This window comes from Notechis scutatus, chromosome 2 (assembly GCF_049901735.1).
Source record: "Notechis scutatus isolate UNSWTSFEM ecotype Mainland chromosome 2, rNotScu1.2, whole genome shotgun sequence".
Lineage (NCBI taxonomy): Eukaryota > Metazoa > Chordata > Lepidosauria > Squamata > Elapidae > Notechis > Notechis scutatus.
The window spans coordinates 22,269,549-22,283,222 of NC_142010.1; the positions used below are offsets into that span (position 1 = coordinate 22,269,549).

At 45.9% G+C, this 13,674-nt stretch overlaps 1 protein-coding gene across 3 annotated transcripts; it reads left to right on the top strand.

Annotated features, from left to right (window-relative positions):
• The first annotated feature begins 2,960 nt into the window (after window positions 1-2,960).
• WDR6 (WD repeat domain 6) lies at window positions 2,961-13,293 on the top strand. 3 transcript variants are annotated; one of them, XM_026682653.2, is made up of 7 exons: window positions 2,961-3,407; window positions 4,678-4,815; window positions 5,236-7,684; window positions 9,229-9,324; window positions 11,804-11,920; window positions 12,054-12,172; window positions 12,805-13,293. In XM_026682653.2, exons 2-7 carry the CDS (start codon window positions 4,749-4,751, stop codon window positions 13,290-13,292), a joined length of 3,336 nt encoding a protein of 1,111 aa, XP_026538438.2. In that variant the 5' UTR covers window positions 2,961-3,407; window positions 4,678-4,748; the 3' UTR covers window position 13,293. The 3 variants fall into 3 exon arrangements, with proteins under 3 accessions (XP_026538438.2, XP_087810533.1, XP_087810534.1); XM_087954407.1 differs by lacking the exon at window positions 2,961-3,407 and adding an exon at window positions 3,420-3,941; XM_087954408.1 differs by lacking the exon at window positions 2,961-3,407 and adding an exon at window positions 3,420-3,689.
• The last annotated feature ends 381 nt before the right edge of the window (window positions 13,294-13,674 follow it).

The following is a 13,674-nucleotide window of genomic DNA, read 5'->3' on the forward strand; positions in this document are numbered from 1 at the left end:
ACGCTATAGGCAGAAAATCAATGTAATGCAGTATCTAAGATGAATGTAGAGATCATCTTACACTGAGGAAAATAAAAGGAAAATGACAGAACGGCATAGAGATTATTAATCTGTTAACAAAAATAAATGGAAAATGATTGCTAGTAAAATTAATCTTTTTGAAACTAAATACATTAGTATCCTGTTCACACACGAAAAGGTTTAATATTCTATAAAAAATACTACTTTACTTTCCTGTTTCAAAAGCATTTAAAATTCACTTATTATAGAACAATTAAGGTCAAGAAAATGGTGGTATTTTTACAACCTTCAGACCGTTTCCATAACAGTAAAAATCCTTCATTAAAAAATTGTTTTAAATCTCTAGATAAAACGAATATTGTTAAAATTAACAATAAGCCTTGGTGGTACAGTGGTTAGAGTGCAGTATTGGAGGGTAATTCTGCTGACTGCCAGGAGTTCGGTCGAGGTTGATTCAGCCTTCCCTCTTTCTGAGGTCGGTAAAATGAGGACCCAGATTGTTGGGGACAATAGGCTGACTAAACTGCTTAGAGAGGGCTGTAAAGCACATGGAAGCGGTATATAAATCTAAGTGCTGTTGCTGTTAAAGTACAGAAGATATAAATAGGAACTGTACACACAATCTGAAAACTGATCCATATTCAGAGAAAAAAATACCCAGGAATAAAAATCTATCCTATTGTATTTATGAACCAATAGTTTGATTTTTTTCTCTCTCTGAAAACTCAAAAAAATTTCCAATGACTTTTTAAATTCTTCTAGATGCCCATAAGCAATTGAATCAACCTTCCGACAATCTGAATGTTTGGAAGAAGGGAGGAAGGGAATTAGCGGAGGTGTCAGCATCTTACTCTTTTGCCCTCTGCAAGATGCTAGTTTAGACAACGGCATCCAGCTCTTCTAGCTGCATAACAGTATTTCCTGGGATACCACATTGTCATGCTTTCCAGCTCTAGTAGGCACTATATCCCCTTGTCCTGGCTCTTCTGGCTGGAGAACACGAGAGCTATAATAAAACAGATCTGGAGGGAACCAAATGGAGAACCTAATTGCTTGGAGCTTAGCTTGATGGGAAGGCCCAGGTCAATAGGTTGCTTATGTTACGTACTGCAATAGCTCTGATGGAGCCCATCTCTGCCTCTCAACTGCAAAGGCCACTGAACAAAGCAGGGGAGGGAAGAGATAGCTTCATTGTGCCAGCCAAGCCAGGAACTCAGCTGAGAGCTGGGTGGTAGGAACGGCACAGCCTCTTCTGTTGGCTGGACCATCAGAGCAAATGAGCGCAGTTCCCTCCGGGGTGCAGAGCCAGTGGTCTGCCTGCCTTTCCACAGACCATTTCACCAAATTGGGCTGCCAAAATCCAAAGGACCCTAGGCAGCAGCAAACATTTTTTTAAAAAAACATCGGTGCCTTATACTGCTGCAGTGGTGCTATTCTACTGGTTCGGCCCAGTTCTGGTGTATCGGTCGCACCAAAGATCAGCGGAGAACGAACCGGTTCTCTCCAACGTTCTGCTGTTGGGCCCACTGGCCTGCCCACCGGGGTTTCCATACTGACCTTTATTTCCTGCTTTTGAAGCACAGCTGCGTTGTGCAGCACAGCACATTGCCGCGCGTCAGCTGCTGAAGCGACGGAGAGTGCAGGATTGCAGGAGATGAGTTGGAAAGCCGCTGCACGTGTGCAAAGTGCATTTGGCGCAAGCGTGCAAAGTGTGTGGGTAAACTATTTTGAAATGCACCACTGACTGGCTATCTGGATTTTGATTGTCCAGATAATTATAACCCTATTATATCAGACATGGTGGGACCAAGGGAAGACCTCTGCCCCAAAGAAGTCCAGAACAATGCAACTACACTGCTTCCCAACATGTTGGCAACTTTAAGGTGTATGGACCTCAATTCCCAGCCAGCTTTGCTTTGTTGGCTGGGCAATTCTGGGAACTGAAGTCCAAACATTTATTACCACTTCATTTGCTTTTAAAATGGTAATAGAAAAAGAAAAGGAACAAAATACAAAAATAATTACGTTGAATACACTCTGAAAGGGAAAAACTGCTTTGGAAAAAGTGAAAACAACAGAAGTATACTGTTTCATTATAAGTTAACAGCTACAATTCTATATATGCTTACCTAATACAAATATTATTTGTGTGTGTGTGTGTGTGTGTGTGTGTGTATATATATATATATATATATATATTATATAAATTTATTATGGTATTCAGCTTTGTTGTTTTTTACGTCATTATAGTTGTACTTTTAAAGTTGTAGCAACCTTTCGGTAGAATCTCATCTGCCATCATCAGGCTTCTGTATAGTGATGATGGCAGATGAGATTCTGCCGAAAGGTTGCTACAACTTTAAAAGCACCACCATAATGACGTGGTAAAATACCCGAACAAAGCTGAATACGATACATATAAATACCCGCAAAAACTTAAGAAAACCTATAATTATCATTCTTTTTCACCTTATGTATTCTGCATAAATGAGTTCCATACAGTATTTCATTATATTTGACCAAATAAAGTCTAATAAATTTTGAAGTGGATTGTATAAATATAACTGTTTGACAAAAGCTAACATTTTCAGAGGATAATATTCTCTTGAATAACATGCTTAATGCATGGAATTAGAGAACTGGACAACGTAGTTGCTTGTAAAGGTTTTTTTTAAAATCTCCATACCCTAATTATGGCCAAAAGATTGATATTGCAGCAATGATGGTGCAGGCCGCTTCTGCCAGCTGCTTGCAATTTTGGCAGTTCAAATCCCACCAGGCTCAAGGTGGACTCCTTCCAAGGTGGGTAAAATGAGGACCCAGATTGTTGGGGGCAATAGGCTGACTCTGTAAAACCGAGTCCAGGGGACTCTGTAAACTGTAAGCCACTGTGAAGCGGTATTATAAGGCTATTGCCCCTGTGAGCGGACTCCCTCTAATAGTAGAAATCCACACATCTAAAAGCCGCCAAGTTTGAGAAACATTGCAAATGACTCCGAATTTCCTGCTCTCTTTCTAGCTTTGCATCGAATCCACAAAAAGTCGCTTTTCTCTTTAGCTCCCGACGAATCGCAGGGAAACTGTCTCCCTGCCATGACGTTGCTTGTAAAGTTGCTCCCGCGCGTCCCTTTTCAGCCACGCTCGCTCCGATCTCGCGGTCCGGCTGTTTCGTTCCGTTCCGGAATTACATTCCTAAAGCCGACAAACCCACCTTTCGATGGGCAGCTATTCGGATCGCTGCGCCTTTAAGAAAACGTTTCGTCCCGAATCGACTCTCTCCCAGACAAGAGAACCCCCTTAGCTGGCCAATGGCGTGCCTCGGCGCAAGGGAAGCGGGAACGAGCCTCCCGAGCCTTATCCAATCGGTGGCGGCGCGTGTATGAGAGGTAAGAATTCTAAAGACTTCTTAACTCGCGAGATGGTTGCGCGAAGGTTCCGCCGCGTTTACGTCCTTTCCTCCTCCGCTGTTTTCTACCTTCCTCCGCCTGCCCTGCTCTTCTCTTGCCCGGGAGAAGCAGAAGAGTTCCGCACCTTCCGATGTTGTATTTGATGGCCTCAGCCTGGCCTGCCTACTTCCTGGTTATATAGGCGCCTCTTTAGGCTTCCTGCTCTGTAGATACCCGCAACGTGGAGAAATGTGCTCGGCTCTTCAAAATAAAGATCAAGTGGTATTTGCAACATTTTACAGCAGAAATGAATTCGGATTCCATCCTCCTTAGTCAGCAGAGCCAGAACCTGGGGATAAACCAGATTCTAGGAAGCCGCTTGCTTTCCCATTTCTGCATCAGAATGTCTGCCTGTCTTGCATTCTTCATTCAGTCCCCTATGGAGTCGTTCTCAATTCTCAGTGATCCCGAAAGGTCCAGACGATCCTTCTTCGGCTTTTAGGTCTTCCAGGGGCGGATTTCGCCTTGTTGCTGGTGATTACCTTCCAACTTTAATCAGTGGAACGACCTTGCCTCCAGAAGTTGTGAATCCTCCCAACACTGGAAGTTTTTAAGAAGAGAGTGGACAACCATTTGTCTGAAATGGTGTAGTAGGGTTTCCTGTCTGAACCAGGGGGTTGGACTAGAAGACCTCCTAAGGTCCCTTCCCACTCTGTTATTCTGTTATTCCATGTGTTAAGGGCTCTTCCAGAGAGCTGGGTCCCCACACACTAAAGTACAATAGTTTGAACATAATTATTTGTTACTTCAAGAGAAAATTCTGCATTGATTCTTCGAAATAGGCTTTTCTAACTCCCCACGGGCATAAAAGTGGGTCCTCTTTTTGGCAAACAGACTCAAGACAACAACTAAGTCAAAATAGACACTGCTTTGTAAATACTGTGTTTACATTAATTAAATGTCACAAAGTCTAGTTTTTGCATATCAGGGCTATCTGATGATATTTTATTTTTAGTTCCCTACATGTTAACTTCCTAATGCTCCTCTACAGACTTAATTTTCTGAGACCCCATTCAAAAAATATTTTCCATTTAAAATGAAAAGATTTATCTGGTTATCCAAAACTTAACTTGGCAGCTGTCTTTCATAACCAGGTATGTTGATTCTGCTTGGAAGCATCTTCCTTAGCTCTTCATGATTCCTCTGTTGTACATCAGATGCAGATCTATAGTTAATCATTCTAATCTAATCATTTTCCTTCTTTCTTCAGGGGTCTGCATATCCATATATAAAAGGGAGAGAAAATCAGGAGGGGCTTTCACCTCCCATCCTTGAAAAGTCATGGAAACAGAACTACTGTTGGCTCCTATAACAGCTCTGGAGATGGTGGGAGATCATCTTATAGCAGGTGAATATCTTCCTTCTTCTACAGTGGGAGACCAGAATCCCCGTTTTTTTCCCCCATTTCCTGCGGATAGCGGGCATTGTCACACGGGCCAAATACGAAGCTTGCCAATTCAAGGTTAGCAATTGTTTTGCTGTAGGTTAGTTTTAAAGTCAGTTTTTTGCCAAGCTAAACCAAGATCACTCCCTACACTAAGCAGAAGCTGGCAGAATATAATGGCCTGGGATGAATGCCTAGAAGAAAAGGGGCAGCAAATAGGAATCCTGCTTAGGATCAATAATCTATGAAATACGTTAATGGAGTTCATAGGAATTTGGCAATGAAATATATGTGGATGGGCAATTCTGGGGAAAGAGACTGGTATTTATTTTGATAGCATATGAAATAACGCTGACTTGCATTCCGATGTTCCTCTTCCTTTAGGAGAAGGACCCTATATAGGCCTATATAGTTTGGAGCCTAATGCCCGCCTGTCAGCAAGATGCTCCAAGCAGGTTCTTCAGAACTATACCGTCCATGGTATTAAGGAGCAGCAGAGTTTGAGTCCTAGAGATAACCAGTCCTCAACCCTGGCTGTCTTTGGAGGTAAAAGCTTCGTGGTTGTAGAGCTCAGCTTCCAGAACAGCTCAGCGGAACTCCGTGAAGTCTTTCCTTTCTGCGAGCTGCACGACTGGATCTGGGACCTGCAGTGGATGGAAAGCAGGACTGAGATGCCCAGCTGTGTGGCTGTGGCCTTTGGACACAATTCAGTGGCGCTATATGACTGCGTTGGCCAAAGGGTTCTCCAAGAAGTGCACTGCCAAGAGAAGTGCATCCTCTATTCTGCCCACTTGGTGGGGAGCTGCTGGGAGACGTTGGTTCTGGTGGCTGGCACCGTCTTTCATCAGTTGGTGGTCTGGGGCGTGGCTGACCAGACAGATGACACCGGAAGAGTGCAGCCCCGCAGCAGGATCAGGGGGCACAGCGGTGTCATCTTCAGCATTTGCTTCTTGGAGAGCAAGGGTATCCTGGCCTCCGCCTCTGATGACAGGAGTGTTCGGCTCTGGAGCATCGGTGACCTCAGAACACTTTCTGCTCCGGTCCCGTGCTTGCTGGTGTGCTACGGGCACCAGTCCAGAGTCTGGTCAGTAAGACTGCTGAGGGACTACATCATCAGCATTGGTGAGGATTCATCCTGTCTTGTGTGGAACTATCAGGGCACGATTGTCTGCAGCTTCAAAGGACACAAGGGCCAAGGACTCCGGGCTGTGGCTGTGGATGAGGAGCGAGGCTGGGTATTTACGGGGGGAGCCGATTCGGGCATCAGACACTGGTGCCTCAAGGGAAGAAGCACCCCTGGAAACAGGCTCTGGCAGCTGGATTTTCCTTCCACTTGCAGAAAAGGATCCCCCAGGGTTGTAAAACTGGTGGATGAAAACCACCTGCTGGTGATGACTGATGCCGGGGCTGTTTATTCCTGTGACTTGGCTTCCAAAGCTTGGGCGTTGCTCCTGGAGGACGCTGCTTATCAGTCTTACAGTCTCTTAGAAGTATCCCAGCTTGCCAGTGGAGACTTTCTCTGTGCCATGGGCAACTTGTCGGGGCAGGTGAAAGTATTTCCACTCAGCAGTCCCGCACAAAGCAAGGCGTTAAACCTCTTTGAAGGGAAAGTGCACGCTTTGACTTGGGCCACGGATCCAAACCAGGAGACCAGTACCTGCAGCCTCTTTGCTTCTGGCCCAGCGGGGGTTTTGCTGTGGCTAGAAGTCTCTTGGCGCCCACTTGGGGGAGCAACAGTGGTGCTAAAGCAATCTTTTCTCCTGCCAGTCTGCAAGCAGCGATGGCACACCTGCGTTGCTTTTTGTTTGCCCCAGGGAGAATTTCTGCTTTGTGGCGACCGCAGAGGCTCTCTTATGATGTTTGCCTGCAAGCCAAGCCCGGGAGTGGAAAAAGCACAAGCGGGAGGGGAACCCGGCAGTTTGACTTCAGGGGCCGCCTGTGCCTTGCCTGGATTTTCCTTCCCTGTTGGAAGCGGAGAGCCCCATGCTGAGAGGCCTGTTTCTCTGCTCTTTGGGCTTCATGGGAAACAGGGGGTGACCTCTGTAACCTGCCACGGGGGCTTTATTTACAGCACGGGAAGGGATGGCCGCTACCACCAGCTGCAAGCGAAGGATTGGCAGCTCCAAGTGCTGAGGAAGCAAAAGCCGTGCAAAGACCTAGAGTGGCTGGAAGAGCTACGCTTCAGCCCCGATGGGAGCCTGAGGGTGCTCGGCTTCCATGCTACCCACTTTGTAATTTGGAGTGCCAGCAGCAGTGAGCAGCTCCTCTGCATTCCCTGTGGAGGTGGCCACCGCTCCTGGAGCTACACCCACTGCCTTTCCGTGGAGACCTTTGCGTATATCAAATCTGGGGAAGTGTGGTTGTACCAAAATAAAGGAGCCTCCAGTGGGCAGCGAATCCTGAAAGCTGCTCTGCACGGCAGAGGGGTGACATGTGTGTGTCACATCGGTACCCTGGAAGCCCCTGGGCGAGAGAGGATCAGTGTTTTTGCTACAGGAAGCGAGGACAACACGGTGAACATCCTCGCTTTTAATGTGCAAACTCGCAGAGTGACCCAGCTCGCTGCCCTCGGCGACCACATCTCCAGTATAAGAGCTCTGACTGTAGTCCAGAACGGCGTGAGTCAGCCTGAGAGGGAAAGGATCTCCGCTATGCTTTTTTCTGCGGGGGGACGAGCCCAGATCGAGTGTTATAGATTAGCGCTCAGCCCTAAGCCTGGTTCCAGCAGCTGCGTAGCCTCTCAGCTGGTTCACGTGGCATCGCATCGCTTAGATGAGCATTGGGACTACAAGAAGAATAAGCACAAACTCATCAAGATGGATCCAGAAACCAGGTAGAAATAAGTGGTCTCTCCCTGTAAATGTATGGCAGGACCATCTGCACTGGTGCTGTGACTGACCCCCATATACAAAGTACAGAGCTTTGTTTAGCTTTGAGTCTAGGCTGTTGATTCTCTTTGTCATCAGCTCCTTCAACACATGTGCATGTAGTGCAAGTCATCCTCATGTCGGTGTTCCAAGTAATGTACCCAGAGAAAGCAGAACTCTGAGGCAGGTAGATTCCTCAAGGAACGATTTATTGGATACTTCATATTGGCACAACTGGTGAATACCGACTCTGAAGGTTCCCGTGGTTTTCACCTAATTAAAAAGTAAAAGTGCCGTGTGTCCCCCCCGTCCCTTCTTCATCCTTGTGGCAACCCTGAAGCCTCCAAGTTGGCCTCAGCCCAGGCTCGCTTCAGGGTTGACCCCTCATTTAATGGCTGGCTGCATAGCAACTGTTTGACATTACTGTGGAAAAGGTATGTGTGACCCAATTTCAAAGTTCCAACAGCCACACACAGGCACACCCACCCACACACATCCACATGGTTTCATTTTGGGCGCTTGGCAACCGGCTTGCAATTTTTTTGGCCATTTGCTGTTCACAGGATCACAATTTTTGGTGTTTTTGCCAATTTCATCCCGTTTCTGGCATAAATTCAGTGGATAAAAATGGACTGACTTAAATGACTGCCACAAAAAGGTTATAAAATGGAGCATGGTCATGTAAACGACCTGATTAACGACCGTAACAATTTAAGACTATAATCTAGACTCATTTACAGTCGTGGGTCAAGAACTACCTGTATTCATTTCCAGTTGCCCTCCAGTGTAATTTTTATGATATTTGGGTTCTCGCTTTTTTCACAACTCAATCGGGTATTGCCTATAGTAGTAGCTGGTCTATAGAAGCTTTACCACTAAGCAGCAAAACGTATTGAGGCTCCAGGTGTCAAAAATATCAAAACTACCGTGAGGTTTTCAATCTGCTTTTTTATGGTTTGGCTAAAATCTTGCACATTCCCAAATATTGATTAAATTGTCAGCAGAATTCTGCAAAGTTGGATTTTGTCAGCAAACTTCTGCAAGGTTGAAGGGGAGAGGTACCTGCAGAACACACACACACACAAACACACGGGTAATGAACATAGGCGAGACATGAGGCTTTCATGAATAATCTTAAAACTGGACTGAAAGGATATGAAAAGGGTCATCATATGATTTTTTTTAACCAAAATATCTGAACGTAAATCTCTCTCCTCCAAATTTAAATCTTTGAAGGATGTAATATTCATGTATTCTGTGGAAGTAGTGATATTTAACAGAGAAATGTGTGCATGCCTTCATTTTTCAGTTCCCTCCTAGAACTTTTATGGTTCCAATTGTGGTGTAGTGTTTTTAGCATTTGTGTCCAGTAAAGAGAACTGGTGAATCTATGATAGATACCAGATAGCAAACCTATTAGTTTGCCTATGGCTGCTTCTGTTCTGGAACGAAAAGATGGCAGCAAATGAAAACCCTCTGGAAGAAGAAGTGACTGGCTTGTGTGTTCCAGGTACATGTCTGTGGTGGTGCTTGCTAGGATAGAAGAGGTGGAATTGCCCAATCCCTTGTGCTTCCTAGCTGCTGCTTGTAGTGATGGATCTGTCCGGTAAGGAAGATAATTCTGCTTCCTTTTGTTGGGGATTGGGATGGCTGGAATGGGCTTTGCTGGTCAGAGCAAATACATCCAGAGATGGGAGAAGAAGGGCAAAAAAAGAGAAGGGTGGGCAGATGCTGTTTACTTCTATGAAACATTTCCCCCACACTCGAGCAAGAAATAGGAACATCTTCGTATTTAAAGAACTTATAAAACAGCCCATCTCACGGCAATGATTCTAGGTCCGTGATGATGAACCTATGGCACGTGTGCTGGAAGTGGCACGCAGAGTCATTTCTCTGAGCACGCCAGCCACCGCCTGTTGTTTTTCTGGGTTCCGGCTTGCGCATGCGCACTGGCCATCTGGCCTTCTGGTGTCTAAGACGCATGCACGTGCGAAGACCAGCTGGCCGGCGTGCGCGTGGGCATTAGAAACCGCCAGCCACCCGGTCTTATGATTTCTAAGGTGCATGCGTGTGCAAAGACCAGCTGGCTGGCATGCATGCATACATGAAGACCAGTTGGCTGGCGTGTGCATGCACCTTAGAAAACCAGATGGCCAGTTGGTCTTCATGTGCACATGTACGTTAGAAGTCGGAAGACCAGGTGGCTGGCATGCCTGTGTATGCTGGGAGAAGCTCTTCTGTTTTCCACCATGTGTGCACACATGCATTTTGACACTTGGTGCCTTTTTGGGGAGGGGGGGGCGTGCTCCCGTTTTGGCACGCAATGCCAAAAAGGTTAACTTACCACCGCTCTAGGCGATGTGCAAAGATTAAGACATCGTGATGGTATAAAGGCACGACACCTTAGGTAAATAGTAACCTCCCAAATAAAAACCACATCACCAACCAAATTCATCTCTCTCTCCCAAAAGCCTGGACGAACAGCCACTCTTCACAGCTTTACAAAACCTAACAGGATGCAAGGCCATCTGGATCTAAGATGGTTAAGGCTAAAACGCAACGAACAGTTGCAGGGAACTGGGTATGTCTAGTTTAACAAAGAGAAAGACTAGGGGGGCAACATGACAGCAGTCTTCTAATATTTGTGGGGGGTGGGCTGTCAGAAAGAAGGGGAGGACAACCTATCCCCCAAAGCCCCTGAGGCCAAGACAAGAAGTAATGGATGGAAAATTATCAAAGAGAGATCCGATCTAGAACTAAGGAAATGACAGTGACAGTGAGAACCATTAATCAGTTGAAGGACTTGCCTTCAGGAGCTGTGGGTACTTCATCACAAGTTTTTAAGAAAAGGTCGGACAGCCATTTGTTTGGAATAGTATAGGGTTTTCTGCTTGGCTTGGGCAGGGGATCGGACTACAGCACCTCCAAGGTCCCTCCCAATTCTATTTATTTTGTACTCTGTATCTCTCGGGGAGGGAGGTTGCTATTCCAAATCTGTTGAGAAAGCCTGGCTCTGGAATCCCCAACCAGATGGCGTCTTATAATGAAAGAGACCTGGGACGTGCCCTTCCGGACAGACCTGGTGGAGCAGGCAGAAACAATGAGAGCCCACAAGTCGCCTGGTCCCATCCCATGTAAGGCTGTATAGATGGCAACCTGGAATTGGATTGGAGTCCATGTAGCTCACAGAGCAGCAGTGTTTGTATCAGCATATCAAAAAGTCTGTCGTGATTCTCAAGTTATCCAGGTCATCATCGTCCCAAAGGTGCTTTTTCAAGGGGCAACTGGACTTTCTTGTTTGTTCTTTGAAGACGTTTCTTCTCATCCAAGAAGCTTCTCCAGCTCTGGCTGGATGGTGGGGAACGGAAGGATTCAAGTGTGGCTATTCTGCCTTAGCTATTTTGCCATAGAACAAATCTTGCCCAGCACGTACACCACTCAGGGCAAATTCCACTGAAACTGACAGGATTAACTACAAAAGTCTGTGTCAGCTAGAAACTGTGTATTTGGTATTAAGACATGTCTACCTGAAAACTATCAGTCATGTAGTTTGCTCCTTGTGTCACGTATCTTGGTTGTAATGATTAACCCTGTGACTTCTTTGTTTCCTGCAATCACCCCGCACCCCCGTCTTTGGAATCAGCACAATAAAAGGGGACAGCGCAAAGCAATCGGGCCGCCGGACCATTCCATCTGCCCCAGGCGCGATGTGTTTCCTCACCTAAAGAAACTGTTTGTTTTGTGTCTTTTTCTTTGTGCCTTGGCACTCACCTCGCCAGGGCTCCGCTAAATTATTTCTTGAAAGGAATTGAGCAACAGACTGGAGAATTGAATCAACGGACCGGTCGCCGACGCGACATTCAAGGAATCAAGAATGCAAGGAATATAAATCCCACCATTCCCCATCATCCAGTCAGAGCTGGAGAAGTTTCTTGAATGAGAAGGGAAATGTCTTCAAAGAAAAAAACAAGAAAGTCCAGCTGCCTCCTGAAAAAGCACCTTTGGGACAGCGTATCAAGAGAGACCCTGAAGAAAATGTGAGCTCTGAATCCATTTAAGTGCCTCCTTTCTCTTTTTTGGGGTAGACTGTTCCTGCTGCTTGAGAACGCCAAGAAGTTCTGTCTTGTAGCAGAATCCTTTCACCATCAGCACTGTGTCCTGAAGGTCGAGGCGTTTGCCTACAAGACGGCTGGTGGGAGAAGGTAGGAAGAGCGGAGCAGCGGCATGCGAGGGCCATCTCCCCCGGCCAGGAGATGCTTGCATGAGGTTTGGAGCAGAGACTCAGACTGGAGGACTGCCAAGAACTAATTTTAGAAATACCTCTTTCTTTTACAGGAGACACTTTATGGGCACTGCGGCCACCGATGGGAGCATTGCATTTTGGGACGTTACTGCTGCCCTCAGCCATATTGCAGCCACTGTAAAGACAGGAGACATTCAGATGAAGCCTCTAGGTAGGTGTTGGCTGTCCTGATGACACTGCCTAAAAAAAAGCCAGGGCGTCCCCTTTCTTGTAAAGCTGGAGTTTCTGTTCATCTGAAGGTACAGCTGAGCCTTTGCATTGGGTTCAACTATTACTCTCCAATCTTGGATCCTTTCAGTGTACCAACTGTTTCTCGTAGTTCTTACCTATCAGGGAATTGCACAGCTGGTGTCCAAATGGAATCAGAGATGCTGGCACGAATTTGTGGTTTTATATACATAAATGTCTTTTACATTTAGTTTTACAGCAAGCAAGATAGTCAGGCACATCAGTACATCATCACAAATCACAAAATAGGATAGAAGTAAATCACAGAATAGAATACAGAGCACACAGAAGAAAAAGGACCAGAAAAAAGGGAAACTCCCATTTCTTACCTGGCAACCAATCATAACATAGATTGCCTCGTGCATGAGCCCACACTCTCCAACAATCAACTAAAAACTCTGCCTTCTGGCCCATTAAACACTTTACTGTTCCAGCTATTAAGTTAAATATCTTAACACTACCCCGTCTTTCCAATTAAAAAAAAAAAAAAAACGGCCCAAGGAGCCAGCAGTAAATTGCAGGAAAAAAATAACCAGCACCTCTGTTCTTTTCCAGCCCTGGAATCTCCAGTCCTAACCATTCAGGCTCACAGCTGCGGTGTGAACAGCCTCCACATCCAGAAAACGGCCGAGAGGCACTTTGTAGTGGCCAGTGGCAGTGATGACGGGTCAATCTCTGTCCACATTATTGAGGCGAAGGCTGAAAGCGCTGTGGGCCAGGAGACCCCAGCCGGCGCTGGCATCCAAGTGATCAGAAAAGCATCGAGGCTTTGCGCTCACGCAGCTCACGTGACAGGAGTGAGGCTCCTCCAGCTGAACTTCCTCCTTTCTGTGTCGGCGGACCAACGCTTGGCACTCTGGAGTCTCTGTGAGGACAGCTTGTCTTTCGTGTGGAGCAAATTCTGCCACGTGGCTGATGTGGCTGCTCTGGAGTGTTGGGAAACGGAAAGACACGGCTATCACGGTGTGATATGTGGCCAGGGGTTACAAGTCCTCTCCTGGGGGCTGGCTGTGCAAGGCAGAGAAATAAATGAGGGGGTCTAAACAGCTTCATTCCACTGAAATTCAGAAGACGAAGGAGAACAACAGCAGCTATCAAAAGGAATTTGTAGCAAAGTGAAAGGCGTTGGTATCCTAATTTCACAAACCAACTTAGAAGGCTTGGATCTCAGGTCCCACATCACAAGGTGGTTGTTGTTGGGAAAATAGGAGGAAGGTGTGTTGGATTTGTTCACTGCCTTGAGTAAAAATAATACAGGCAGAATATAGATGAGAGAGAGAGAGGAGAGAGAGGATAGATAGATAGATAGATAGATAGATAGATAGATAGATAGATAGATAGATAGATAGATAGATAGATAGATAGATAGATAGATAGATAGATAGATAGATAAATAGATAGATGATAGATGATAGATAGATAGAT

What these genes read in the sequence shown, in the direction of transcription:
- WDR6 (XM_026682653.2), top strand. Translation starts at nt 4,749, where the DNA reads ATGGAAACAGAACTACTGTTGGCTCCTATAACAGCTCTGGAGATGGTG. An exon ending in GGGAGATCATCTTATAGCAG is followed by an intron (nt 4,816 to 5,235) that starts GTGAATATCTTC and finishes CTCTTCCTTTAG; the next exon opens with GAGAAGGACCCTATATAGGC. An exon ending in AAGACGGCTGGTGGGAGAAG is followed by an intron (nt 11,921 to 12,053) that starts GTAGGAAGAGCG and finishes TTTCTTTTACAG; the next exon opens with GAGACACTTTATGGGCACTG.